We start from the raw sequence: 26,686 nt of genomic DNA, 5'->3' as shown, positions 1-26,686 counted from the left end.
GAGGAGGAAAGTGTTGCCATTCTGCAAGGGAGACTGTCACTCAGAATGAATCTGGAAATGAAGCTTAGATAACTTGGCCCAGTGATTTTATATATGCATTCTCATTTGACCAGTAGTTTATCTTCATTAATTAAAACATACATGCCAAACTAGTTTGTTTTCTGCTGTTTCTGAGCATAAGGCTATAAGAATTTAAGCTTTAAAAACAAGATTTTTTTTTTTTAGGCTAAATCCTTGTTTGGTGACCAGAGCTGCCTATCTTGATGTCCTTGTGATGTTGAGTACTCACCTGGAGAATTTTCAAAAGCAAGGTAAGTCAGTATACTGTTCTATACATCGGATTTAATATTTATATCTATTTCTGAGCTCTGGAAGAAAGTTGAATCTGCAGAAACAACAGTGTAGTACTTGTGCTCAAGGTATCTACTGACTTCTGGAATCCTTTAGCTGTTTCGTAGAAGGCCCTTTATTCTGCTTCTCAAGAGCTAGTCCTAGGTTTTGTTGAGGAGAAAACTGAGGTACAGTTCCATGTCAAGGTTTGAAGTGATGATCTTTCAGTATTCCTAGTCCTAGAATGACTAGCAACAAAAAAGATCTTCTCCATGTTCCAAAATGGTTTTTTAATCCAAAATCCACATCCTGGACTATAGTGACTTTAACCTTTCCAGAAAGCCACAGAAATGTTCCTTCATGAGACATTTGAAATAGTTTCAGGGAAAATGTTTTCTAATGTTTAGAAGTTTTATAAAAAACAGCTCTGAGAGCTTCTTTCAGTTTCTCTTTTCATTTTGATTCTTTATCAATGGGAATTTTTTGAAGGACCGGTGAGAACTATCATTTGTTTTAATGTTGTAGATTACAATTAGCGACAGCACCAAACAAGCTGTGAATGATAAGAAAAACAAAGGTATGGAGGAAGGGACACCCTTTCATGTGTGCCAGTGTGTAGGCAGCTTTCAGTCAGCTGCAAGTACTTCCTTGTGGGCCTGTTTTGTTCATTTCTTATGAATAAATGAGTAATAAATTACCTTGTCAGTCCAGGAAGGCAATTAATTAATAGTTGTGTCATTTCGTTAAAATTCTTAACACTGCGTTTAAGTCACTGGAGCTGTTCTTTATTTCAGAGAGTCGTGTTGTGGGCACTGTTAATTTTAAAACCAATTCCTTTTGCTTTTTTTTGCCTAGACAATTAGTTGATGTAGTTCCATTCTAATTCTAAAATTGCTATTGGTGTGATTTCTTGTGAATGTACAGTTCAAATAGGGATAGTTGTTAGGAAAGCAAATTGGTGAAGATGTCTGAAATTAACTTCTTCAGACAGGTTGATGCAGAACTAGCCCTTATAACAGGACAGGCATACAGGGTGACTAGGCAAGGGCCACATGCTTTATAGGGTGGAATGCACCACCATATCTAAACCAGTTTCAATATAACATGTTTCTAGGAATAATTTTTTCCTGGCTCTTTACTGTTTTTGCTGCGGCTAAGCTGTATCTACCAACAATAATTCTTAAATTAAAAAATACATTTTCTTAATTTTTTATTACTACAGAATAAAGCTTTTTAAATCCTCATGTGCCATTTGCCTTAGTGATAATCCTTTGCAGTACATTAAAAAGTCTTAACTGTTTATTACAGCTACAAAATAAACAAAATCAACCACCAAAGCCTCCTTCCACCATATTTGGGCTCATCACCCTTTTACTTTGAATACTACTTTTTTAAAGAGAGATCCTTTTGGGAATATTAATTTTTAGTCCTTTTTTAACATGATCCTCTACCACTGTTCAGCTGCTTTGTGGTATGAATCATCCTGGTTTTTCTTGTATTCTCTTAATCTGAAGTTTTTTTTCATCTTCTGATTATTCTTGTCACTCGCCCTTCAGCTCTATTTTTGTATTTTCTTTTAGGAAGGAACAGCCAGTACTCCAGGGGAGGGCTTCTCATTTTGCTTACTTAGTGGGCATTGCATTTCCTTTATCAGTGTCTTTCCTATTTCAGTTATCCTTGGGGTTTTTTTGTCTGTTCTGGCTTTTAAACAATTGCTGCACATTTGCAAAGACTTTTATGGACCTCTCCACACCAGGAAACTCCCTTTTTTTAAATGCCCCTGACTTCTGAATAGCCCTTTGAGCTTGCAGGACTGCACCATGCTGTGGCTGGATTACCAACTGTAGTGAATTAATTTATTTTTCAAAGCTCATGTGGACTGTACCAAACCTGGGTGCTGTAAGGTACAATTTCTACAGAAGGAAAGTAATTATTTTTGCAGATTCTTTCTGCTCTGGTATAGTTCATTAGTATTGTTTTGCTTAAAAGTTTCATTCCTACATAGATTTAAAATTACATATTTCAGGCAGTGTCTACAGAGAGTAAAAACTTAGGCTGGAAGTACTGTTTTGAAAAGCTAAAGATCCATTTGGGACAATTTTATGTATCACAGGCAAGAAGCCCTTCTGAAAAGAAGGAGTTATGTGTTTATATTAAATAGAAACTGAGTGTCCCATGACACAGTAAGAGAAAGACTAAACTTCACCAGTTTAAACTGAATGCTTTGAGCCTCCCATTTAAATGTTTTAAAGATATGATTATTAAGTGAAGCGTTATACTTTCCTGAGATTAAATATCTTACTCATATGTACATATCTCTGGTTATGAGCCAATTTTTCTCTGTTCTAATCTTGATTTGTAAAGTTGTTTCAATGAATAAAGGGTGAGAGACAAATCCAAATAAAACTGTTTCTTGATGTGTTTATCTAAGAGGCCCCAGGAAGTGCTGTATATGAGTTCCAGGCCACAGGCTGAAACTGATTTTCATCAACAGAAATGAGAATGCAATGTAATGAGCCTGCAACTGGTTAAAATCAGACCACTTCTAATTGATTATGCCTGTCTAAAGAGGCTACAATTACAAAGAGGTTTTCAGAGTACAGCTCTGCCTAGGCCTTTCTTACATTATGATTATTTTCTGTAAGTGATTTGTTGTTTTCAATTAATAAAATCTGTCTCTTAAAGTGCAGGATAGCCCTTAGAGAATTTACTTCACAAAGTCAAAAAAGTCAGCTTTAAAATGTTGGCTGGGGAAGGCAGGGAGTAATGGATACCAAAAGCATCTTGTCCAGCTAAAAATTTACTGCTGGTTAAATGATGATTATTTATCTTAAACAAAACCAAACAACCCAAACCCCATAGTTATTCCTATTTGCTGCACTGGATGGAAGTGCTGCCTGATTCATGTCACTGGGAAAAGACACTTTTCTTTCCTTGAGGTGATAGGCAAAATCTAGAACTTTTTTTCTCAGCTCCTGATGTGTCTGAGGGTTTTCAGATATGCTGAGACAATACATAATGCCAAGACTATATAAACTTAAAAGTAATTTTATTCTGTTACCAATTGTGGTTGGAAGCAAGCCTTTAAAAAAAAGAAAAAAGTTAAAATATAGAAATAATATTTTTACCTTTGTTGAGAGTAAATAAAGTTCTTACCAGGTATAGGATTATTTAATGAGCTAATGTCTATTATCACTATTAATAGTTATTAATAGTGTCCAGGGAATTTGTTCCTGCAGACCTCTTTGATATATTTTCTCCACATTAAATGTTTTTATAGATCAGAAATCACAGATGTCTGGGGCCTTTTCATTCTCATGGGAGAACAAAGCAGTTCTCCTGCAGAGGATAATTCTGGCACTTCTACCCTGCTTCACATATTACAGAGGAATAAAGTAGCATTTGTAGGCATATTGGGGTGGGAAAAATTACCTTGAATCCAGTTGAGAACATGTTCAGCCTTAGCTGTGTATATGATTATTTGCAAATTCACAAGTTTTGATCAGGAGGAGTTAGAAGCAGAGGTCTGTCAGCTGTAGAGCTCCAGATCAATGTGTGCATGTGAGGTTACAAGCTTTCCTGTGCACTCAGAGATGGGCTTTGCAAGTGGTGGAGTACAGCACTCTGGTGTGATACACTGTTTCACTAAATAAGATTCCTCTGTTGAATATATGAACTTCTGAGAGGACCTGTTATAGACATTCCTGCCTTCAAATCTTCTGAAAATTTGTGTTTGAAGCAAAAAATTACTGTGATTTGCAGTGCTGCTAAGGCAGGAGCCAGAGTGTTGAATTGCAGTGACAGCTCAGATCTGGGATGCTCTGTCTCTCTAACAGATGAAGAATGCCACAAGACAGTGGTCACATTTTCCTTCTTGCTCACATCTTGAAAAAGTTTTCTTGTTATATTTTGTCATTTCATGAGGGGAAAAATGGATGCAACTCTCCGTAGTGTACTTAATGAACAGAAGCACATTTTGGCCAGGGTTGTGTTCCAAAAAATGGCACTTGTTGATAGAGCTCTGTCAATGTCACTGAAGTAGGATGTAGAACAGAAGAGGGAAAAGATGAAAGAAAGTTTTGCTAAACATAATCCTGCCAAATTGTTGCTTTATCCTGTATATATGCTGTCAATCTGCTGGCTGGTTTGGCCTGTTGTCAAGTATAGTCAAAAGTATGTCAAAATTCAAGTTTGGTGGGAAAGAAAAAACATTTAAACAGGATGTCAGATAGGATGAATCTGTGATTTAGGAAAAGATCCCACTTGTAGTCTAAGCATTTTTCCTTTCTCTATTTGATGTGGTAGAATTTATAAAAGTTCTTGAAATTAACCAAACTCCAGTGTTGTGGTTAACTGTGGGAACAGTTACTTAGTATTTACATGATAAATCCTGTTCATAGAAAGATTGTTTTGATACCAAAATGGAGTAGCCAGTATTCTACTCTTATTTTCTTTCCTTGAGTTTTGCAAAAACATAATCCCATTTTCTTGCTATCTTCCAAGTACCTAAATCTTCTCTAGAAGTAGGTTAAGATTCTTAAATTCCGCTTATGATCTAAAGAAATGGTTGCAAAAAATACAGTGCACTATACATGTGTGTCTATGTGATCAGAAACATTGCAACCGTCTGCTGGTTTTGTCTTCAAATACAACAAAATACTGTTCTAAGTAACATACAGAGCAAATGCCATTCTCTTGGTTATATTTGTCCTTTTTAATTGGAAGTTATAAAATACAGTGATAGAAAAAATATCGGTTATCAAACTTATGAATGCTTTGCGGTGCTTTGCAATGCAAGCACAAATTGCTCTTTACGTAGGAATCTCTTAAATGTTTGCCTGAATTATGTGATTTGTAGATCTTTTAAATAGCATTTGAAGGCTGTGGCCACGTTGTTTTCTGTATCTTAGTTCCTAATATTATCTTATTTTGGAAAGAAGCTACATGGTAGCCAAGTTTTTCCTGCAGCCTAACTTACAAACGGATGATTTTTGAATGATAAAAATCTGACAGGGATAACTAGGTTGATTATTTTATCCATACTTTAATTTTCTTTATCTAGATCCTTAAGAAGTGTGGCCAAAGAATTATTTGAATAAAAACACTGGCAGCTTGTTAATGTGTGTTTTGGTTATTTGGTCTAATTAGATTATACTTAAATTTACTCTTAACAAATTGAAGGCAGTTTTTGTTTGTTATATCAGAAATTACATAGAGTTTGCTGGTATATTGACTGTGGCACTGGGTAAAAGTTTTTAAAGATTTAAAACATTTATGGGATGATCCAAATGCACTGTGCCTGCTAACATTAAATTAGACGAGTTGAAAGGAATATTTTTAGGTATTTAGTGTTCTAATTCAATGCAGACAGGAGAATTAAGAAGTTGAGGGTGGCATTGTTGGAAGTCCAAGACACACATGGACTGATTGGGAGTTGCCTGGACAGTAAAATGCCAGAGGCAGAACAAGTCAGGGATGTTAAAATGGTCCAAAAACTGACCAAAAGTTAGTGTAAGGCAGAAGAATAAAATGGGCCAAGGCTGAAAAGAATAAATTTTTGGAGAAAGAAGATAGATATTGCAACACCAACAGCTCTCAGAAATAAGTGACACTAGGGGGAAGTGGAATTGGTCATGTTCATTAATGTTAGCAGTTAAAATTCTGTCCCCGCGTAAAGACAAAGACTGCTCGTCCTTTCAAAATCAGGTTCTCTTTAGATTTCAACATGTACCACTGACTGACTTGCACTGTCTCCATGGGGTTTTATGATTTTATATGAATGCAGAATACTGGAAAAGTCAGTGCTGGGCCAGAGAGAAGCTGTAAGGTAAAATACCTGTAAGAAACATAGCTGTTTCAGTGTTCAGATATAATGGGATGCAATTTGTTTTCCCCTTCTTTTTTCCTTTGGAAACTTTCCCTTAAGCAATACAAAAGGCAATGGGATGCTTGTTTCCTCAGCAATAAATTATCTGTGGATTCTGGTAATCAGTCATGTTTGTAATTTTGAATTGTATTGTGAGTGCTGATGCCTAGTCTCTGATGTTGAAGAAGTTGCAGATGTCTTTAAAAGAAAACATCCTGCTTAAAATATGCCCTTTTTATGATCATCAACAGTCACCTTAGTATAGCTGTGTAATGAAACAGACTTTTCTGTTCTCTTTGTGGTTTTATTTCCATTTAGCAGTGACTGCCTAATCCACTTTTAATAAAAAGGAAAAATACAAAAGAAAATACTTTTCCTTATTATTTGTCTAGGAAAATCTCTTCTTGGCACTGATTACCTCTCAGCCTACTCCCTATTCATATGATCTGTTCAGATGTCTGTGGATGGTAGTTAGAGAGTGGATTTTAACCTCAGTTCATAAACAATTGTGCTTTCTTGCAGGTCTTGTTGAATAATGATGAATATCCAGATTTTTGGTGCCCAGATCCCCTTCCCATAACAATACACTGCAGGCCCAGCAGCATTTTATTGCTGCTCTTGCAATTTTTGTCTGCCCTTGTAGAGTGTAAGTAAGTTTTCTGATGCTGGTAGTAACTTCCCCCTTTTCTGCTGCTTTGTTCTTTTTTTCTGGAGCCTCTGGGAGGAACGTGGAAGATGGTCTTGATGCTTGAGGGCCTGCATACAGGATTTAATCTCAGTATTTATCTAGATACAAATACTTAGAGCTATACTAAATCACATGTACAGACGGAAGCCGCTCACACAGTAATGCCAGATGATCAGAAGAGTTGTCCACTTGGCAATAGCTAAATAATCACTGTGAAATTACCAAATCCTACAGAAATGTATTAACTCTGCAAGGAGGTGGAGCAAGTTTAGATTTAAATATGGAAGGAATTCAGATTACTTCTCTCACTTTTGAACAGACTCTAGTGCCTCTGAGATGAAGTATCAGCTGAGATGTCCATCAGCTGATGATTTGTTACTCCCTGAGCAGGGACATTTTTCTGTCATTGCTCTGTGTATCTGCTTACTTTGGGAACAGTCTGAATAGATCCTGCCTGCAACTGCAGGGAAGAGCAGAAGAAAGACAGGCAGGGTGCAGGTTTGGGAGCTGCTAAATTTTAAGGAGGTTTATAACTGGAGATTCATCCAGTCTGCTCCTGTTCCTTTCCTCTTTATTTTCAGATGGTGAAAGACCATTTTACTTCATATACATGACAGAACATCAGTTGGTCACAAATAGGATTAAAAAAACAGCCCCTCAAACCTAGATGCCGTGACATCGATGATGTGCACGTATATCAGTGTGGGGGACTGAGGATGTTTGTGTCGGGTGTTGGAGAGAACCAAGTGGTTGTGTAAGATGTCTCCTGTACTAGAAGCAGGCTGAAATTCTTCCTGTCCTACAAGTGAAGCAATCCTTAAGGGGGAAAAAATAAAATTAAACCCACTTAATTCTTGAGAGCTCTTTTGCATCTGTCAGCATCCTGGAGAGACTGCTGTTTGCCAGGACCCTTCTTTGGTCAGCCAAAATTTGTTCTCCCTTCTTGCAGCAGCTGGTCATTCAAACAATACAGTGATGTTTGTTTGTAAATAAAAGTATGTCATTACTGTATCTTAACAACTGAGGCTGACATTTACTTTGGGAACCAGTGTGGTTTTCTGGTTTAGTTGGATATTTTGATGTAAGCCAAAGGAAAGAGTTTACTTAAAGCTAAGCAGATGAGAAAACATTTACATGAAAGCCTGGAAAGACTTCTTAGTGATGAAGTTGAAAGCAGGAATATTTCCACTGCATTGTAATAAGACAGGGGCATTCTTTCCTTTTGTACATATTTGTGTGAAAAAAGAGTGTTGGAGAGCATGTGGAGCACAAGATGAATGCAGAAGGATTTGCTTTCTGGTGTGCTGAGGCTAAGCAAATATTCAGACAGTCTTATTTTGCTGACGGCCTTGCCATTGAGACATCCAGTTTTAAAGAGACTTTCTGTAATATAGATGAGCCACAGTGTCCAGTCTTTCACAATTGCATGGGAAAAAAAAAGAAGTCATCCAGAAGGCTTCCAAAGCAGAAGTATTTGATATGTACAGTAAAAGAGGATCTGTTGATATGTACAAAAAAGAGGATCTGTGATACTCTTATATCACAGTCTCTGCAAGCTAGTAGTTCTGGGAGTGAGTAGCTCTGCTATGTTTTTTGTATGCAAGTAGTTTTCCCCTTCAGAGATGAAGACATAAAGATAAGTTGTGCTGGCCTTGCAAAATACAAATAGAAGTTTGCTGAGTTGGAAGGTCAGTGCATGGCCAGCTCCTGGAGTCCATAGCAGGGTCACCACTCTCTCTGATGTTGAGTTGCAGGTTCTGGCAAAGTTGGCAGCATTGACACCAACAAAATGGAAGACACCCTCCCCCCTTCCCCTAATTTTTTTTTCTCTCTCTCTTGCTCCCTCTCTGTATCTCTCTGTGTGCATTTAATACTACTCTCCCTTTCTCTGCTCTGAAGCTTTGACCCTTCCATCCTGCCGGCTTTCCCATTACTGCTTGCATGTAGCTTACCTCAGTGTAAAGCAACGTGCACAGGAGATGAAAGCATTTCCCTTGCAATATACTTACAAATGCACCCTTGGTTTGAAGAGCTGAGCCAGTTGATGTGTGTGTTGCTGAAAGGCAGCTGAGGAGGGGAGCAGGCAGGAGCCTGAGAGGGTGCAGTGTGGTAAGTAATGTGCTTACCACAGTGCAGTGCTCCCAAACTGAAGCTGTTTCTCTTCTTGAACTGAGGTGTTTGACCTTGAACCTTTTTCTTTCAGCTGCTTGGGATTATTTCTGTTGTTAAACTGCTGTCTGTGGACTCAGGCTGTGTAATAACTGAGACGAAGGCCTAATCCCTCTCCAAGGCAACCAGACAGTTCAGAAATTAAGGAATTCTGGCAGTTGGATACGTGCCGTGTGACACGGGCATTAATGCTAGTTTATGCTGTGATGCCAGTGTGTAAAAGCAGTGTGTTTGGAGGGGGTTTAGAAATGTAGCAAGTAAAAGATACAAGTTTGTATTGCTATGAGATGGAAGTCAGATGTGTCATGTGGAGGATAATGCTGTGAGATGGCTTTGCACGGATACTGGAGTTTCTCTGACTGCATCAAGTAGCTTCAGAAAAGAAGCTGTAGTGAAATTGTGAATGACAGATCTAGCAGTTGGGCAGTATGTCTGAGAATTTTTTACCAATACTACATTTCTTTGAAGCGTGTCCAGAATTACTCAGAAATGGTTCTGTCTTATGTGCTAGACAGTGTACAACCATGTCAACTTTCTGTGTAAATGTCAAACAAATTAAGATGGCTTTAGAAGAATCTGAATATGAAAGGGCAGGATATTTCACTGTAAATAGAAGGCTTAGGAAAATGTCTTCATGGACAAAAAATGAATCTATATTTGTGCTGTGGCTTCATGTCAAATTCAGGAATTTAGTAGGACTATTTGGACAGGCTTTTAGCAGTGCTCAGTGTTTAATTATAAATAGCAAAGTTACATGGAAATGAATTGTCTTCTTGCAGATACTGAAGAAATGTAAGTTTGTTTAATCTTTGTATTTGCTTTCAGTGCATTTTACCTTTAAAATCCTAAACTTCCAACATCCCCTAGCACTAGTGGCACTGTTCTCTGTTCTTTTGTGATTTTCCCCTACTTGCATTTGAATTCTGGGGAGTATAGCATGTTCATTTTCTTGCAGTACAAACTATGCAGACACCAAACAGGGCAAAACTGTTTCAATATTATAAAATAGTTTATTCCTGCTGATGATGGACAAGGTTGAACTCAAGGCACATAAGTATTTCAGTTTATGTGGTGTGAAATAGGACCATTGATGACTTTTTTCTTTCATTTTGTGTCTACATTGCCAGCTCTGCTAAAGCCTGAAACCCTCTGGTATCACAGATGGCAGTGGCCTCTTTGTTCACTCCAGGAGGTGGCCAAGCATTAAAGAAGGTTCTCAGGCTGTGCTGGGCCATGTGGACAAGGTTGCATCAGTGTAAATGGCTGAAATGTCACAGTTCCTGTGCTGATGCCTAAGAGAGGTTACAGTGCAGCTCCTTTGTTTTCTTAGCCATGTTAACTGTTCAAAATGAATAAGAATAGAATAAGTATCCTGGGTTTTAAATTTAGTCAATTCTTTAGACTGATACACACAAGAGAGGTCTATTTATCTCAAAGGGGCATCCTCTTAATAGCAATATTTTCTAATTAAAGCTAGGAAGGCATGAGATTTTCAATGTTATCACAATGGCCTCAGTCATAATTTCTCCTGATTTAAGTTGCCGCTGAGTAGTCTGACAGCACTTTGTTCAGTCTTGTCTCTGATTTTAGAACTAACTATCCACATTTTTTCCCACATATATTTAATAGTTTATTTGTGTTAATCGCTTTCTGCAATGGTAGAAATGGTAGTCTTGTACAATTTGCAATATTATATTACTAGCTTGATTGAAGTAAATATTTGCCAAACAAATGTAATTGGTAAAGATTGTAGACAATCTGCAAGGTACTGTAGCATTTTTTAAGTTGTTTGAAACTTTCAACTCATGTGTTGAACAATCATAGTTCTCAGAAAACTTTGTATCCTTGTGTCTTTTGCTTTAAATAGGAATACATGTGATATCTAGCAAAGCTTTTTTATAATTTGGAATCAGTTTGAAATTAAGGAGAACTCTGATTTTCATTTCATGCCTGAATTTACCTAATGATACCTTTTGCATATTTGATATATGTCAACTTCATAGTCTGGAGCAGATGGTAACATCATCTATTTGTTCACTTTACTAAGTGTTACTCTCATTCCAGGAATGCAATTGCTTGAGTTTTGGGAAGAGATGAAAAGAGTAATTTCAGATTCTGAATTGGTGTCTGGTATTCCCTACTCATCTGCAGTACCAGGACTGATACAGTATCTCCAGAGCATCACCAAACTTGTAATATCAGTGCTGTCAGTGACTGCAGGTCCTGACATGCAGAGCTGTGGTGCAGCTACTGCAAAGGAAATGGCCAAGCCCTCACTGTCAGTAGCTCATCTCCTGCTCTGTGAGTTCCATGAAGTGCGTCTGCTGGCATTGGAAGCAATACTGCTGTGCCTGAAACAAAGAAATTCCAAGCAGATTGCAGAAGGAAGAGGAGGTGTATTGTGGTTATCCACTGATTTGGAAGACACTCTTATCACAATGGTTCTGAAGGAAACAAATCCCCAGTGTTTTTGCAAGGTAAGAGGGTGCTTTTTTATTGACATTTTGTATGTTTTCAGTAAATTAATGTTTTTAATTTTTAGATCACATTTGTAATTTTCAAAGATATATTTCAAACATGCATTAAGTTTTTTAAATAGTAGGTGACTAGTTGGGGATTTTTGACACTGAACAGGAGCTGTGCAGCAATTTTGTAACAGATGTTCTTGTGTGAAAGCAAGAACTTCCTCTTGCCTTTCTTAGACCTGTCCAGAGAGAATCCTTTTGTTCTTGGAGTGGAGCTTAAGTCAGTGTTTTAATGATCTCAAATGTGCACATTCCTGTTGAGAGTGTCTTTAAATTCTCTGTTTGTGAATTGTGTCTGCAGGTGCTGGAAATTCTTTATAATATGGATCTCAGAAATGTGCTTCCAAAGACTGAACGCTCTATAAAAATGAATCCAATTGAGCTCTTAACCTGGAGTTTAAACCTTGCAGATAACTCCAGCAGGTATGGTCTGCCATGCATGTTGAAATACTTAGATTTTAAAAACTTTCAATGTTGAACATTAATATATTGGTTTGGGACTGCACTTTCATTTAAAAATATGTGTTTCAGAAAAGAGAGTGTGGCTTATTTGAATAAAGTGGGTTCATGAGTATTTTTCAGAGAAGTAAGACCTTTATCTGAATTACTTAAAAGGCCTACAAGTTATATTAGCACCCTGTAAATGTTCAGTTGTACAGTTCCTGAAACAAGAAGTTACTTTGGCTGTCCAGTGACAGCCAGTGAGCATAGTTCTTCCCGAATGGTAACTGGGGAACATCCACTTTACTGCAGAATTAACAATTAGTATTGATGATCCAACCATACACTCATTTGCTGTGAATCTGCCATCCCTCCTGTCCTGGTTTATGGGCAGATGGTTTATAGAAAGAACAACAGATCTCATTTAACTTGTTGGATTGCAGAAATGGTTAATCCTAATCCTTAGGGTTTGCACTCCTTATACAGACTGTAAAGTCAGCAGAAAGCACTGAAAATCTGGAGCCAGATTGCAGATCCTACTGAATTAGAAGCTGTGCCCATGCATTCATAATGGAATGTACAAACAGGCTTACAGTGTCCCAACTAAGGGTATGACATCCTGTTTCTGATAGTTTTTTAAACCATGTAAACATTGTAGTCCAGTGTTACAAACATTGAATATAGAGGGTATAGAGTGTAGAACAGCATTTTATGGCTGTGCATATTTGCTGCTGATTTGCACCAAACTGTTCAAGTTCAAATGATGATGACGGGAGTGGTCATTTCTGGGATGAAGTAAGATACTGTTGGTAAAATAACACGGACTGGTGCTATTAGAGGGAAGTGGCTGAAATAGCAGGCCTTGCTGCTCAGGTGTTGCCATTCCCCATGGTGGGAATAGGCTGCAGAAGCCATGGTGCCAAGAGCCACATCCTTAGATCCTGCTAGGCAGCAGGGAGGCTTGGAAGCTGGCAGTAGGCATATTCTGCACTAGGAGCATTTCTAGCAGCTGTACAAGAGATATTCCTGCAGCTAAGCACCAGCTTCAAGGGATGCATTTGTTCACAATTTAAAATAATATCTGGTTTATTTGACTCAGGTTCTATTTTCAAATGTATTCTTCTATGAGAAGTATGTAAATAGAAAATAAACATGAAAGAAGTGAACGTAAGGGCATGTTTCATTTGCATGTCAGCTGAGAACTTAGCTAACATCTAGATCTCTAATGTAAAAACTTCAAGTGCTCAGCTTAAAAAATATCCATTGGTAATAATCAGAAATAATTAAGAGCTGGCTGGTTTTCTTCTAGAGATGAAATGATGATAGGAATAGCTGGCTTTTTGATATGTGCTTTGCCTTTTCTTCTCAGCCCTGAAGGTCAAACCATAGCTCTCAAATTTGCCTCCAAATTGATTATCCACCTTTTGCAGAACCATCAGCAGGTAAGGGAAATTGAGCTGGTAATAGTTTTGTAATTGTGGAGTTTTTAGAGATTGCATAAATACGGCTTTTTTTAGATCCAAGCCCCAAACTTGTGTTTCTTGTGTCCATCATTTTTGACATTCATCATTATGTCTTCCTCTCTGAATACACTGCCGTGTTCTGAAATGGCACAGCCATGAATATCATCTCAGTACATCCCTCTCAAAGTAATTTCAACTTAAATACATACATAAGTATTTTGATGGATTTATTTCAGCTTCTAAGCTCATCCAAAATGGTCACTATAATGTAGAAAGGGAAATGCCTGCGGTGTTTAATACTTGTTCTGAATCCAGCCCATTTACTGAACTGCAGCTTTGTTGTGGTTTCTTGATTTTTGGAGAGCCCACAGGAGAGCACTTTGGGTGGGAAGGCACGAAGCTGAAGCAGTGGTTGGGTGCAGTTCTCAGCCAGCTCAGATTTCTTTTGATTTTAATTTCTCTGTCTGTGATGACACATATGTATGTGTAGAGCAGTGCAAAAGCAGCTTTACTGCTAGACGTTTTTAACAATATTTTCAAATCCACTTAGTGGATATTTTAAAACAAACAAAACTCTCATGATCTCTTTTAAAAGGAAGAGTATTTTCCTTAAAAAGCTATTATTTTTTATAGACTGAGCAGCAGAATGGATTCTTACTATATGCCATGTCTCATTAAAAAAATATAAAATCAGATTTGCACACAAGAATTAAGGAACATGAATTATGATATTAAATTTTTTTTTAAAGGAAAGGCATAGTGTGAGTACTTAAAGTTAACATAACAAAGAGGATTTAATGAAAAATGCTGTAGAAATCTTAAATAGAAATGGTGCAGCAGCTTTCTCTAATAGGTATAGCTTTCTCTAATAGGTAGGTATATCTTAGATCTCATGGGAGATCTAAGATATACCTACAGAGAGGTTTTGGCTTTGGGAAAGACATCAGTTTTCCATCTTAATTTTTTCTTTGGGGTTGCATTCAGTATTTACATCGGTGGAAGGGATTTTCTCTTCCATGAGGTAAAAGTTAAGTTCTGTCTTTCTAGATAGTCCATCCACGTGTGTGCTTGAAATTTGAGTCATTGTACCATCTTGGGAGATTTTTATTTTTTGTTTTCACCCTTCATAGAATCTGTAGGACATGCTCTGGCTGTGTCCCTTTGTGCAGTGTAGGTACATGGCCCTGTACCAGGCAGAATGAGGCAGAGTATGACTGAAGTTTCATTTATTGCTCAGTTAATGAGGTGGGTTGAGAAGTGGCTGAATGGCACATCCCAGGGGGTCATAAGCAATGTCACAGGGTCTTGTTGGAGCCCTGTCACTAGTGGTGTCCCAAGGGTCAATACTGGGCCCAGTATTGTTTAAATTCTTCATTAATGACTTGTGTGAAGGGACAGGTGCCTCCTCAGCACAAAGCTGGGAGGAGTGGATGATACCTCAGAGGGCTCTGCAGCCCTTCAGAAGGACCTTGACAGGCTGGAGAGATGGGCAGAGAGGAACTGTCTGAAATCCAGCAAAGGACCAGCGTATTTGTCCTTGGCTTGCATGTGTGGAAGGACTGAGGACACAAAAATACACTTTGACTTCTGTAGTCATTGGTGAGTTTGCTGTGAAGGAGCAAAGTCAAAACTCGCCTGTGTATACTAAAAGAAAATTTCCCAACTTTTAAATGCTCACATGGGTTTCACCACTTTGGAAAAACTGGGCATTTACTAATGAGCAATCTCCTTCAGGCAGGCCATAGTTCAATGTGATGGTAAGAAGTACATCATACTTCTCACATGTCTTGTGCCTTCAGATTTCAGAAGTCATCTTGAAAAAATGGGTTCGGCTGATAGTGTATTTTTGTGGAGATGAGCAAGAGACAGAGATGCTCTTAGCAGCTGCTGAAGTTCTTAAAAGTATAACATCATTCCTTCTGATCAATGAGAAGCTTATTCTTGGTAAGTAGCTTGAAAGTAATTTTCTGAATCTTTTTTGATGAAATCCATTAATACATGATTTCAAATGTATGTGTACACACAGTCAAAACATAATTACATCAAACAGGGGGTTTTGAAAAATTTAATAAGATTTAATTACTAAACATACAGATTTATTTAAATTCTGGTAGAAAAAGCACATGTGCCCAGGCTCTGGTAATAACTCAGCAGAAGGGGCACATGAGATGTTGTTATGTCTCCAGGTCACTATACACTGCTGTACAGAATTGCTGGCTTGCAATTGTTTTGTGGTTTGAATCTTTCTGCAGTACTCTGTTGGTGAGCTGGACATAGTTTAGTTTAACACTGGGAGTGTAACAAAGCTATGCTGGCTGGATGTTGAAATGAAGGGCTTCAGTCTAGAAATGAGAGACGCGTTCTACTATAAGAATGATTAATAATTGGATCACATTATATCTCCAGGTACAAGGATTTTTATTGTAAGTTGACATTAGACTGTCTCTTTAGAAAACAAAGAAAGAAGGAGAAAAACAAAACCTACATGGCCTTATTCAACAGTACCTTAGTGACTGGGAGGCAAAGCTAAGTGAAACTCAGTTTTGTTCTGGAGAATAGATGGGGTTTTTCTTTTAGCTTTCCCTCCTTCCCCCCATCCCCCCGCCTTCTGTGACTAGAAAATGGGGAAATCTTGTCACTAAAGGGCCAGGAGATATGCAGGAATAGGTAGTACTAGATGATAAAGAAATTCTTTTGCATCCTGAACAGGACAGACAGTTTTAGATACTTTTAACTCCATGATACTTCATTCCAGTGTAGTTATGTAAATGTTTTTAGTTTAAGTAGCTTCAGTCCATCCATGTGACCTGGATACAAATATCTCTTATACAAAAAGAACAGTATATTTCCTAATCTGTAGATAGTGGTTTTGGGAAAAATTAGCTGCTATTTTGAGATGTGCCTTTTAAGAGGTATTGGTAACAGGCACCAGAGCTAAATCTATATGAGGTAGACATTGTACTATTAAGTGTTCATAGTATCAGCTCTGGAAATCTTAACCTTCACCATCTAGGTAAAGCTCTTCATAATACAGACATCATTACCATTTTATTTCAAATTAAGAGAGTGGAAGTACTGGAGTATAAAACTCCCAAATACTGTGCTACTCATCTGTTACTATATGGATGTGGTCCATAGATGATGGACAACAGTTTCCTCTTTGATGTTGTCAAAACAGTTGCTGATTTCCATGCTTTCAAGACAGGCAGACGTGAAAGTCTGAAATAAAAAATAGCAGCAGTTTGTATCCTGTGTAAAATCCTAACAAAGCAAATGAAAACAGACAAGTAAACAAAAATAAATTCTCCCCAAACAGCCCAGAAAATAGAGCCCCAAGGCCTCAGTGGCCAAACCATTTGAATTAGCTCTTTACTCTGAAAATTCATCCAGGGGAAGAAAGATGTGGAGCTGACCCTTCATAGTACCTAGAATTGTCAATCTGGAGATCTTCACAACTTTGAAACTGTCAGTACTGCAGTGAGTTTGGAAAATCAAGGGCATGGGCTGGTGATCAGTAGTAGTGTTATAAACCCAGAATAATTCCCTTAAAGAGGTTGTGTGCATGTAAACAGCTGTGACTTCCATGCCTCCTTCTGCATCAGCTTGCTTGACTACATATAGGAAAAAGTAGGAGTTAAAAGGAAACTGTGGTTGTATGAAATGGAGTTGTAGTCAGTCCCCAGAGCTTCCATTACGATGTTCCTAAGAGAAAGAGGGTGAATACCAGTCTGTATGTTCTGGGTGACCACATCATCTCTTCATCAAGCTGCTTGAGGGTTCAGAAAAAGTCTTCATGCAAATTCCCTTTGCAACTTCCACTGCTTCACAGCAGAAACTTGTTTAGGTGGGAAATCTGGCAACTGTATCTGTAAGGGAATAATTATTCCGCCCTAGCTGTACCAGTATAACATTATTGAATGTGTCATGCTAGTATAAAAGCAACTTCTTTCTGAAATAATTATACTTCATGATATTGCCACATAGGGAAGTTACAGGTAATACAGGAATGCTTCTTCTGCCTGTGTAGTAAAGCCTAGAGCAATTTACTTTGGCCAAGCAGTGAAATGCAGTTGTCTGGCTAGCCTTGTAATATAAATCTCTGATACCACTGCTGAAAACGTGGTAGAAGAAAATCAGCAATGAAACACAACTCTTGTGTTGTCTGTGGTCACCAGAAAGTAATATCTAACAGCTGGCTGCATCTAAAAGTGAGCTTCCATTGGATTCCTTTAATCAGGATGTTCAACAAGGCCTGAAAAGTCAACCTAAAAATACCCCAGCAAACCTAGGAGTACAGACGTGTGGCTTGAGCTAGGCATGCATGGTGTGGCAGCAGTAAATGGCATGAGGGTGGTCTGTAAGGGAAGCATGGCTTGTGAGATGTGGATTTCCACTGGGGTGGTTTGTGCTATCTGCCTGCTTGGGTGTTACCAGATCAGCACCTTCCTCTTGGGCACTTCTCTCTGGTTAGCCTTAACTGTGTACGTGTAATCACCCCATGGATTGAACTTGTTTCCAACAGAGGATGGGTGTAAGGCTGGCAGGGCCTGCTGGTGAGTGCTGGGGACAGGTAAATGTGGGAGAAGGAGGTGATGGGTAGATCCCTGGAAGGTGTGGTCAGTTGCTCTTTCCAGCTGGGAGTGGCACTTCTGTCCAGCACTACTGGCAGTATCTGAAAAAAGCTTGGTTTGGCAGCCTCTGCTCCAGGCAGATTACAGCAGCAAGTCTGTGATCCGTGTGTTGATCAGTGATCAATCTGCAGCTGCAGAATTTTTTGAAGTTGCTGAACAGGAATTCTGCCCTCCTAGAAATTGTAGAAGATGGAGAGCACTCATGACTAAAGTTGAACCCAGATAGAGAGGCCCATTCTCTTATCTGTTGCCCACTGTTTAAACCAAACTCAGTCTGCCACCTAGATAAGGTTCACAGATGCTGAAAATACTTTGGTTGTATTGCCAGTCTTTTTCCCAGTGATTTGCCAATGCCTTTCATGTCTTGTGTTTAGGTGTGGAAACAGAGCTCTCAAACTTCTCTGAATGCATATAATTTTTCTCCACAAATAAATATAGGACTGTCTGATACCCTTGGTCTGTGGAAATGTGTGATTCTACTGCTGCAGAATGAAGACCTGGTAGTAAGGGATGCTGCTGCTGAAGTGATACAAGTGGCACAGTCGGAAAAAAAGAGCAGTGAAGGAGGTATGTTAACATTACTTTTAAATTTATTGAATGCTTGGGAGGTGAAAGTGTTTCTCTTCTCATCACAAATTTCTTGCTAACTGTAAGGTACTTCATCCATCTCATATAAATATGTACCATAAAAGATAACAGCAAATTTGATGCCCACCATGCTTTATTATTTTTCTTTTACTGTTCTTGGTTTAATTTGCGTATGATTACATGGAGATGTAAAAAAGACAACAGCAGGACTCAGCTTTATGGTTTGTGCTGTGATGAGTCAATAGTCACATAATCTCAGTTTGAAAGTTCTTTAATACCAGCTCTGGTCTAATAATGCAGTGCAAGACACTCCTTGAATCCCACATTGTTATAACAGCCTAATCACAGATAGGAATCTAGGAAGCAGTATTCAACTCATTGATTCATTATTAGACCTTGAAATCCATTTAGATCCAGATCAACAAAGACAATTCACAGCATACCCACAATGTGCTTTTAAGGATGTGGGCCTTTTTGTCTGCTTGCCCTAATTTACTCAACCCTGTTAATTTTAAAATAGCCACAAAACTTGAGTAGGCTTAACTAATTAACGTGCTTCACTTTGAGAGTCTTTGCTGACACATTCTTCCATGTTGTGAATAAATTAGAGGTTACTACCAAGCTCATCTTTCTCTGGTGGTCCCTGGTCTGTGCTACTCAGTAATGCCTGTACCAACTTGTCTGCTTAGTCAGCCCTCTCCATGTGAACTTCTGCTAGCTTGGAGATAAAGCAGATCTGTGGTTTAAAAAAAAAATAAGAAAAGGCGGTAAAATTATGTTTGCCGCTGTTGTAGATAGAAGTAGCCAGGAATCTGCTTATGTGGCAAGTATGGTTTTGAGCTGGCACTGTTCAGGCACAGAGCTATGTGGTAGGAGAAGGTAAAAGGAGGGATATGGCATGGACATCTTTCCTGTTCCTGTTAAATCCCACAGCTCTGATTCCAGCACTGGCATGACAGCTCTGACAGTTTCTCTAGTCCCAACTACAGCTCTCTTGAGTATCAACGGACTCTGTGTGCACGTGCCTCGGGTCCCCAGTGCTGGCCTTTGGGGCATCTTCACGTGTCTCAAGATGGTACTTTCTTTGGGTGTACCAAATAATGCAGTGCTGGGTTGTTTCTCTGACTCCTGTATCTTCCCCTTTCTTCCCTGTTGTATCCTGGTGCCAAGGGATATTTTCCTGTAACTGGATGAGAGCTCTGTCCTCTGTCTCCTAATTATTACTAAGGTCACCTCAGTGCTTGCTCTTATAGCTTACCACTTTGTAAAGCTGAATTGACCATAACTGAGAAGATAACATAACAATTGTTTTTTATTGCTATGTTCCTAATTAGGATAGAGACCCTGCTCCCCAAACTTATGTTAACCTCTTAGTTACACTTAGCTGTGCCTTCCTGTTTTTTCATTTAAACTTCTTGCAATGAAATGAATGTCTGTTTTCTGTGACTAGAAAAGAATGCTGCATTTGAAAAGAGATAGTTCAGTTTCCTTTCGTGTGCATTTTTCATCATTGGTGTTCCTTCCTGTGATTTTTTTTCCCCACTAAACTCTTTTCACTTTTTGTGATTTGCTTTCTAGATTTTGGGGGAGCAATTTTGCCCTTGTGGTTTTTATTTATAACCAGATTAAAATAAGCTCATCATTGTATGTAGTTTGTTTACTTTCATTTACCCCCTTTCTTTACATGTTTATGTGAGAGTATGCAATATGTTTGTGTCTGTGGTTTAGACGTTTCATGGATCACCAGACCTCTCTGTCGTGGGAATTTTTAAATTACATTCAAATATCTGCTTTTTTTTCAAGTTTTCATACCCTGAAAGTCTGATTTTTCATCACAGCACTGACTTTAAGATAACTGAACCCATAGACTGAAATTCAAAGAAGCTGTGAAACATATCTCTTTAAAATTCTTACTTTATAACAAATTACTGGATATGGTAAATTAACTGACTTTTCATTTCCATTATACGATGATAAATTAGTATTGTGGCCCAGTGGTTTTGTCATGAGATCAGAAAGATGGCTTGAGATCAGAAAAAGGAATGGATGTTTAGAAACCTGTTTTCATACATTCTGTAATTGTTTCACTTTTATATCATTACCATTACCACTAGCTAACAGGAGAAGTAAAGAGACAATTATAATTTCAGCTTCATTTGTGCATCAAAAGTGTTGTGTCCTAGTAGCCATTATATTTCCAGAAATACTGCACTGTTGGAATAGGTTATGGTGTGTTTCATCTTTTACTGCTGTTAATTTGCCATACAGAGAGGAGGAATGCTGTTCCCAAAATACAAGCTCTAGACTTGCCAGAAATTTTGGTGCTAGCATCTTCATATCCACTCCTCATAAAATCCTCTTTTCTCACTGTGTACACAGTATGTAAGGGAGGAGTAGCCTATAGCTGCCTGCAGAAGAACTGCATTTATTGTCAGCTTAGGGAATCAATGTCATAAGTGCTTCATTTATATTGAGATCCAGAAGAAGCTGTGATAGCCTGGCAACTGCCCCTGCCCTTCCTGTGTAATACAAGCTGGCATCTTGTTTTCATGTGGAAAAGTAGAGTAGGAAAGGTTATGTACTTGTGTGTTACAGTCAGATCAAGGCTGAATTAGCATCCTGTTCAGCAGAGCAAGGTATAGTTGGACTGTTGTTAACAGTAGCAAAGTTATTTGCACAGACTGTTCATAGAGCTTTTGTAGCATGGTTCTCCTTTACATACGTGTTGCTGAATAACAGCAGAAACATGTAGCTGTATGATAGTGTCAAATAATAGGTATTTTCATGTCATTTATAGATGGTGAAACTGGAGGCAAATGATCCTGCCTATTATAGTGTGCTTTCACTTCCAGTAACAGCTCCTATCTTGTGTATTTCTTTGAAATACATTAGCTCTTGGAGGAGAATATGAACTTTGTTTCTTGTGGTTCCCTCGTGGCTTTTGGTGAGGCCAAAACCCCCAACCTCCTCAGGTAACTAAACCATGCAGCTTTGGATCACTCAAATCACGAAAGCAGTAAGCTTGTGGAGTCAGAAGTGTGTGGTAACATGTGATAAAACAATCCTGTGGAAATTGCAGCCCCATTTTCGTTTGGAAGGAGAAAAGCTCAAAAGACCAAATGCTGAAAAACTGCAGGGCTCCTATCCTCACTCTACCCTACTATTTACCCCCAGGCAAAACCCTACAAGCCCTACTGTTCTCTTACAAAAGGCAGGGACTTCTACTGTTACCAGTAAAGTTAACTTTTAAAATTTATTTTATTCATACAGAGAAGCTTGTTTTATGTTTTTAGTATGTGCAAAAGCTCATATTTAGTAGGGGAAGTTACTGAGGTTGGATGCTGGCAGTCATCTTCTGAGCAGAGCAGGTCAAGCAGAATCCTGCCCCACCAGAAAGGAGAAAAGCTTCTGTTTTTCTTGCTAAAAATACCAACTTAGCAGGTAGTTAAGGTTTTCCTAATAAGTGGAACAATATAAACCCCTTCTGTAACTCAGGGTATTGTGTGTACACTTTGTTGTTGTTTCCTCATGCATTGAGGTGTAAACCTCTGGTGGATTGTTTTATTCCTTTTAGTATGAGGGAGGGTACAGGAAGTATTGTATTCAGTGTAAAGGTAGAATAGTTGCTTTGAAATCTAATTAAATTAGTGACCCATGGCTGTGTAAAGTCTAGACCTATTCACAGCAGCATTTTTTATACAAGAGAGTTACTCCTTAGAAGAAAGATGATTTAAGTTGGGGAAACCAGAGTGCTTTTTCCCTACTGGTGATTGCTTTGCTAAATATCCTGCAAAATTCAAGTAACTGTGTTAGAATAAAAGCTGTATTTATTGGTGTAATTTTCCTCTATGTATTTTTTTTAATCTAGAGAAGAATTATATGAAGTAAAGTTATGAGCTTGTCAGTATTAGAGAAGTTTGAATAAACTTATTTTTCTACCATTATAACCAAGCAAATCAAATTCTGTAAAATTCTATATTTAAAAAACACCTTTAGTCAGCTTAACCTTTATGTTGGTAAATTACCAAATTAACCTTAAATGAGTTGAAGAGCATATTTAGTGTCATCAGCATTAGCACCAATTTAGCTGATTTTTAAAATTGAGCTGAATTAAGCTTAGATGAGCAATTAGATTTGCAAACTTTAGGAAATCTTCTGAAAGTGCCTGAATGATTTAGCAGCCTAAATACTCTCCTGGAATATAGTTAAGGACTTCAGGAAATTTCTGCTACTTTTGTTGTGAAATAGCAGTTTTGTACAGAGATGAGCAAGTGAGCTCCTGGGCTCAGCTATGAGGCTGCAGCAGAGCTCGTGCAGCCCAGGGCAGGTAAATGGCCCACTCTGAGCACCACCTTCATGGGGTGCAGTGGGAGCATCTTTGAAAATCAGTCTAATGTTATTCTTACAGCTCTGTGTTTTTGAGTAATTCTGAGCATGATGTAGTCAGTTTTAATCCACTGGCTAAAATTTCTGATATATTAATTCAGTTCCTTTGGTTCCATTTCACATGCTTAAGAAATAAGCAGTAGCTGATAGTCCTGTGCCAGGAGTTTCTGAGGAAAAGGCAGTTCTCTTTTCTTTTCTTGATGGTTGCTCCCTTCTTAATAGATTGTACTTTTTATTTTTGGGGAAAATAATCAGTGAAAGTGGCAAGTGTCCTGCTTTTTGATTCACCAGCAAGGAAAAAATGAATTTATTAGCTGGCTGGTTTAAAGACGTTGACTCCACCTTCTGAACTGACTTTCCACTGTCCTATTGGGAAGGGGATGCCACTAGAGAGCAGATTGAGTTAAGATTCCTGTGGAATCTTCACTGCTGGGTGTTGACTGTTTTAGTGGCCCACATCACTTCAGGTTTATCTTACTGTTTCAGGCATGTAGGAGCATTTCAGCAACTTTTATTTTGTTTATTGGCCAGTGAGTATAAATGTGTGTAAAGGTAGAAATTAAAATGCGTTGCTTGAGGTGGTGGTAGGGGAAGAAAAATATAATAAAATTAGATAGAAGCACTAAAACATTTTCAAGGTGTCTCTGAATTCTCTTATAGATTTAGAAAGACTTTAGACCTAACCATCTGACTGGGTAGAATCTTTGTGAACCATGCTGTCACCTCGGCGTGAAGAAGAGCAAAGCTGCTTGTTGCTTGCACCTCAGTTTTCTTTTTCACACATCATTAGTGTAAAAGTCAAGGCAAATTCAAACCAAACTTCTTCATGAACCTAGAGAAGGTGTGACTATCATGAATGTGAGTGGAAGAAGGTTTATGTGTGGGGTTTTTTTTGGCACAGTGATGGTGTAAATAAGCCTTAGTAGAGGTAGGGGAAGTTAAGGGACAACTTATAGACTTGCTATATTAACATTCAAAAGAAACAAGGGGAGAAGAAATCCTGCTCAGATTTATATTTCTTGTTCTTGTCCTCTAAAAATCTTCCTTGCTGAACCTGAAGCTGTGCAAAAGGTTTCATACATATGTGCCCTAAGAAGATCTAGTAAATCACTTGAGGAAGAGATAAGAGATAAGCAGTCTGTGTGATGTTAATGCAGCACAATGGTCTGGCAGTCATCAGCAACACCACAGGTGATATCAGCAAATCATGGGTGACTGGCATGATCCCAAAACTTGTACCCCAAATGTCCTTTACAACTAGTCTATGAAGCATTTCAGGACAAGTGGCTCAGATTTCACCTACTCCAGTTGCTAGTGAAACAGCTATGAGTAAGTGCTGGGCAAACCTAAAATGCTAAATGGACCTTGGTAGTGTTTAAATGCTAAAATACCATTAACATTACTGGTGTTTAGCTGCACAATAAAAGCATCCTACATATTGCATGGGAAACAGTAAAGAAAGATATTTTACTTTATTCATTGCCTCATTTGCTTGCTGGCATTTGAAACTGTATTCAAACTATTCATTAAAGTAAGTGCCAACTTTGTCCATAGCAAAAGGGGCTTTTCTTGCTCATTTTTATCGTTGGGTAAATGCATTAAATAGATTTCTTAAAGCTTTAGTTCATGAGCATGTCAAGTTAACCTCACTCTCCCCAGACACCTTTACTTGCCAAGTGCTAAGTCCATGCTGTGGGATTGGAGATGGGAAAATAACTGGGGGTTAGAACCTGTGCCCCACTGCTGTGTGCAATGTGCATATTTTGAGTCGCTGTGTCTCTCTTAATGAAATAAAAAAGAAATGCCAGCAAACTGTTCAGAACTCTCCTTTTCATGTGATTGATGTGTTCATCCTCTTGCCAGACTAGAGGATAGATTAACCATGTTTTGCTCTACTTCTGTGCTGGTGTAGCCTTCCAGTGAGGCAAGTGGGAGGACCGTGGTGAATAAAACAAATGTCAGGTTACTCTGATCCTGGACATAGATTAGTGTGTAGGGTTCTACTTTTCTCATGCACTAGGTGACTTGCCCTGATGTTCAGGTTAGGCTAATGGGCCTCTGAGGCCCCAGACAGCTCCTTTAGTTGTGGCTCTTAAAACCAGTTCTGGCAGCTGCCTGGCTTTGAGGAATAAGTGGTAATTGCCCAAACATAAACTAGGGGATTGCATGCATGCAGACTGGTTTAAGGATGCATTAACTGGTAAGATCATAGGTGATGAAATTTCCTTTGCTTGATTAAAGTCAAACTTGTGCATTTTTTTTCTCTATTCTGACATTTGATTTTCCTCTGTTTAGAGGTTTGATGGAGGGGTTACAAAAAGCACGAAGTCAGAACCTGGCTGTAGAAAGAGCTTTCTGGCACTGCTGCCTGGAGCTCTTCCACTAGCCAGCCTGAGAGTGGAGTGGTTGGTTGTGCTGTGGGTGGGTGGCTACAGCTGCACACAGAAGACTGAACACTTTTATTCTAGACACGTGACTTGCTGTGATGCAGCTCCTATGGTGTGGAAAGTTAACAGCTTCTCTCAAATGATGAATTTCAGGTCCTTGCTTATGCCATGGGTAGGTAAAAACAGCACTTTGGAAAGACCATTTAAAATGCACTTACTGCCTCCCATGATTTTCAAGCTGCCTTGAGAATTGCTTATAATTTTGGAATCTCTTGGTGAGAAAAATCTCCCAAACAGATCTTGTGATATGCCACGGGTTCTTGGGCACAGTCCAGAAGTTCTCACAGTGTTGTCTGGGTTACTAATGGAAAACTGCTAATCATATTAGCCAAAATATATTTATGTTCCCTGTACTGGGGACAGTTGGAAAGAAGGTAAATGAAATTTTTTTCTGGAACCAGCTCAAGGTTTTGCTTCTGCTTTGTGAGTATTCTTGATAACTGCATTCTGGTAACTAGATGTGCAGCTCACTAAACATAATTTCTAAGCCTGCTATGGAAGAGGAGTCTTTTGAGCTGAATGTTAGGATTTAAATGGGAGGCATTTATCCAAATAGCCTTTAAGCAGTAGAAAGCAGAATAGACATAGACAAGACCCATCCAGGCAGAAGAGAATATGAAAAAGGTGCAATATAGTCAAAAGCAGAAAAAAAAATCACAGCAAAGCAGAGCTGCTCCTGTTGCAGAATGATTTTTTTAAATTTTAAATTTATTTTCAGAAGATCGTGTGTGGAATCTATGTGATACCCTTTTACAAGTAATGCATCTTGAGGCCTCAGTGGAGAGGTGTAAAACAGTGGCAGCAGTTTGCAATGTTCTATTCAAACACGGTGTAGGACTTTGTATTGAAACACTGTAAGGTGATGAAATCTCTTCAGTTGAATAGATAAGGCCTGTTGAGGACAGGGGGAAGGTCAGACAGCTGTGTGTGTATTCTGGGAATGCTCTGACGTGGGCCCTGGCAGAGGAGGCAGTGGCTGCTGCCCGGAGTGACCAGAACACTCTGCAGGGTGAAGTGCACCACATGTTACTGAAGAGTAGTATAAACCATGAAGTGGAACATCACTGATAGACACCCTTAAGCTGTCTGTAATTGTAGGATCATAAGTAGATGGGGTTCAAACAGAAAAAAGGACAACATTCTCCTTAAAAT

The 26,686-nt window shown here is 38.6% G+C and overlaps 1 protein-coding gene across 3 annotated transcripts in view; it reads left to right on the top strand.

Moving 5' to 3' along the window:
• The window catches only part of THADA (THADA armadillo repeat containing), a 154,694-nt gene that overhangs the window by 105,970 nt on the left and 22,038 nt on the right, over positions 1–26,686 (top strand). For 2 of the 3 annotated variants that reach the window (XM_068185845.1, XM_068185846.1), the window contains 6 exons: positions 226–311; positions 11,118–11,530; positions 11,880–12,001; positions 13,389–13,461; positions 15,282–15,426; positions 18,552–18,680. In XM_068185845.1, coding sequence (XP_068041946.1) covers positions 226–311; positions 11,118–11,530; positions 11,880–12,001; positions 13,389–13,461; positions 15,282–15,426; positions 18,552–18,680 — 968 coding nt within the window. Of the gene's footprint in view, positions 1–225; positions 312–10,180; positions 10,360–11,117; positions 11,531–11,879; positions 12,002–13,388; positions 13,462–15,281; positions 15,427–18,551; positions 18,681–26,686 lie in introns of those variants that run through there. The other variant, XM_068185848.1, reaches the window with a different exon arrangement.

This window comes from Anomalospiza imberbis, chromosome 3, assembly GCF_031753505.1.
Source record: "Anomalospiza imberbis isolate Cuckoo-Finch-1a 21T00152 chromosome 3, ASM3175350v1, whole genome shotgun sequence".
NCBI classification, from domain to species: Eukaryota; Metazoa; Chordata; class Aves; order Passeriformes; family Viduidae; genus Anomalospiza; species Anomalospiza imberbis.
The sequence above is the reverse complement of the archived record's forward strand: the minus strand, read 5'-3'. Positions and strand labels throughout refer to the sequence as shown.